The sequence below is a fragment of the Colobus angolensis genome, unplaced genomic scaffold, assembly GCF_000951035.1.
Source record: "Colobus angolensis palliatus isolate OR3802 unplaced genomic scaffold, Cang.pa_1.0 Scaffold14, whole genome shotgun sequence".
NCBI classification, from domain to species: Eukaryota; Metazoa; Chordata; class Mammalia; order Primates; family Cercopithecidae; genus Colobus; species Colobus angolensis.
The window spans coordinates 16,637,149-16,639,813 of record NW_012114488.1 but is presented as its reverse complement, the minus strand read 5'-3'; the positions used below and the strand labels follow the sequence as shown (position 1 = coordinate 16,639,813).

General features: G+C 43.7%; 1 protein-coding gene across 2 annotated transcripts in view; it reads right to left on the bottom strand.

Moving 5' to 3' along the window:
- Positions 1 to 2,665, bottom strand: part of SOD2 (superoxide dismutase 2, mitochondrial) — a 43,407-nt gene that overhangs the window by 10,908 nt on the left and 29,834 nt on the right. The window contains exon 2 of one of the 2 annotated variants that reach the window (XM_011935005.1): positions 2,346 to 2,548. In XM_011935005.1, the coding sequence (XP_011790395.1) occupies positions 2,346 to 2,433 (88 nt within the window). In that variant the 5' untranslated portion in view covers positions 2,434 to 2,548. Of the gene's footprint in view, positions 1 to 2,345; positions 2,660 to 2,665 lie in introns of those variants that run through there. The other variant, XM_011935006.1, reaches the window with a different exon arrangement.

Sequence of the window (2,665 nt, the reverse complement as noted above, 5' to 3'; positions counted from 1 at the left end):
GAACTCCTGACCTCATGATCCACCCGTCTCGGCCTCCCAAAGTTCTGGGATTACAGGCTTGAGCCACCGCGCTCGGCCAGATAAAATTTTTAAAAAATTTTTTAAAAAAGTAACATACATAGGCAATGCTGCTTTCTGAAACAAGCTCCAGTTGTTCAGCAATTCAGAAAGGAGGAGAGGACCAAGTGATATCTGAATACACGGCTAATCTCGAAGGGTTATTTAAAAGACACCAACTTTTTTTTTCTTTTGCTAGGTTTACAAATAATTTTCTTATAGAACTGTGTTTCCCTTATTAAATTTGATTGAGAGTCACCCTAAAAATAAACGTAAGTTTTCTATTATTTTTTAATAAATCAATAGTAATTAAGTTTTTCAAATGGGAAAGATAATGCTTAATGAGAGATAATTTAATAATCTTAACATCTTACAGTTTGCTTACTCATTTTAAAATTAATAAAAATTGAGGGCTCAATAATATCTGCTTTTAAGAACACTTTTCTGAAATTCAACATTTTATTTGGCTTCAGTTTAGTTTTTGCCTCGAATAATAATAAAAGTCAAATGCTTCTGGTTGAAAAATATTCATTAATCAGTTACATGTGATGAGATTATGACATTGTGTTACCTTTTTTCCCCAAGATTTCAAACATGAAAATCTAACTTTTTAATAATTTTTAAAATATGTTTAAGTAAAAGAAAGCTCTGCAGGTACTCAATCACTTATAAACAATATAGTACAATATAATATAAAGCTTTTTTCCAGTGGGTTGTATTACATAAGTAAAGCTCTGATTCCACAAGTAAAGGACTGAAATTAAGTTGTTTTTAAAATACTGAAGAGAAAGCTTCCCGGGTGTCAGATGTTGCCTTACAGGAATTACTTTCACAACTGGGGTATTCCCCAGTCTCTCCCCATTACATATTTCCCAAATTTGTTATTTCCTAAATCACGGGGCCTTTTCCCGTAATTCAAGGTTGATCTGTCTCAAGCAAAGCTTCCAGAATGTGGTAACTTCCTCCTCTTTTAGTTTAATCATTTACTTCAAACACAATCAGGCTGAAATACCGCACTTTTCCACTAGATGCCTCCAGTCAACAAGATGTCACTGTCTAAAAATTACTCAACAAATTTCATAACCCCGAAATTCAAAACATTTAAGGAAAAGTAAACACTTTTTACTACCTAGCTCACCAAGCAATACAGAGTCTGAAAACATGACTATTGATCATCTTCCTTGCGCACACCACTAACGAACAGATTAAAAGGACAATACTATTTTGTAAAAAAACGTTAAAACATAACATTCCCATACACACCCCCAAACGGCGCAGACTCAAAAAGTCCACACACCCCTGGTTTTACCAACTAAGCTCTTGAAGGAAAAAAAAAAAAGTTAACGTCATATTTTTTAATTGCATTACAAATATGAGTAAATAGTAAATAAAAACAAGCCTATTTCAGTTTCCTACTGAAGGGCTATTTTCCTTGTGAACTTTGACCCCTAACTGAAATCAAGAAAAGTATCAAGTCTAAAGATTCTGAACTGTTCCACAGTTAGGTTACTGCTTTACCAGTTAAGTTACTGCTTTTTTGGTAACGCACACCATAGTGGTGTGCCTCCTCTTCTCCCACCTGAAGTCAACAAGTGGGCTCAGTGAAGTTTCCCCTGCAGGGTAGCTGGGGATGCAGGGAGTCTCCAAGTCCTAGGCTGGACTCCCGACCCCGTTTGCTCTCAGGAAGATGACAAGGACCACGGTTCCTAGCACGGAGTAGAGTCCCCCTGTCTCCCACCTTCAGTGTGACCTGGCAACAAGGCGCCACTCCCACTTCTATCAGGAGGTGACCCTGACACTCAGAGACAGTCACAGACACTTGCGGACCTGATGGTGTCTGGGCCGCCAGTGGACAGGCGCTCTCAGCCCTCCTGCCAACGGCTGGCACACCTACCTGAGAGACCAAACATTTCGCCAAAACACATTATACAACAACAACAATTTCAGTTGGCAAAAAAAACGAGTGACACAGTAGAGCTTTCTTTTCAGGCCCTACAATTCACCAGTGCTGGCAATATGGGTAACGGAATGTGGCTTACAACATTAAGACAAACTCCTTCGCAGGACCCCAAGTTCCCTGAGGCGACACAAGTGTGTTCAAACCCATCGAGGCACTCCTACAACGAGGTAGACCATGTGTTTAAGAGACTACTGTGCCTGGAAAACTCGGAACCGGTACAAACACGAAGCGGGTTCTCCCCCACGAAGAGGCCCATTCGTGTGGGGCCCGGCTCCCCTGGGGTCGCCTCTGCCGGCGACTGCCTCCCGCCGCTCAGCCTGGAACCCACCCTTGGCCAACGCCTCCTGGTACTTCTCCTCGGTGACGTTCAGGTTGTTCACGTAGGCCGCGTGGTGCTTGCTGTGGTGCAGCTGCATGATCTCCGCGTTGATGTGAGGCTCCAGGGCGCCGTAGTCGTAGGGCAGGTCGGGGAGGCTGTGTTTCTGCCTGGAGCCCAGATACCCCAAAGCCGGCGCCAACTGCCTGCCGGTGCTGAAGACGCGAAAGCACAGCCCGGTCAGTCCGCGCCGCGGGACAGTCTACGCAGGCTGGGTTGCCGAGGAACGGCAGCGCGCGGCGTCCCCCGAGTCCCCGCGTCCCCTCCCTGCG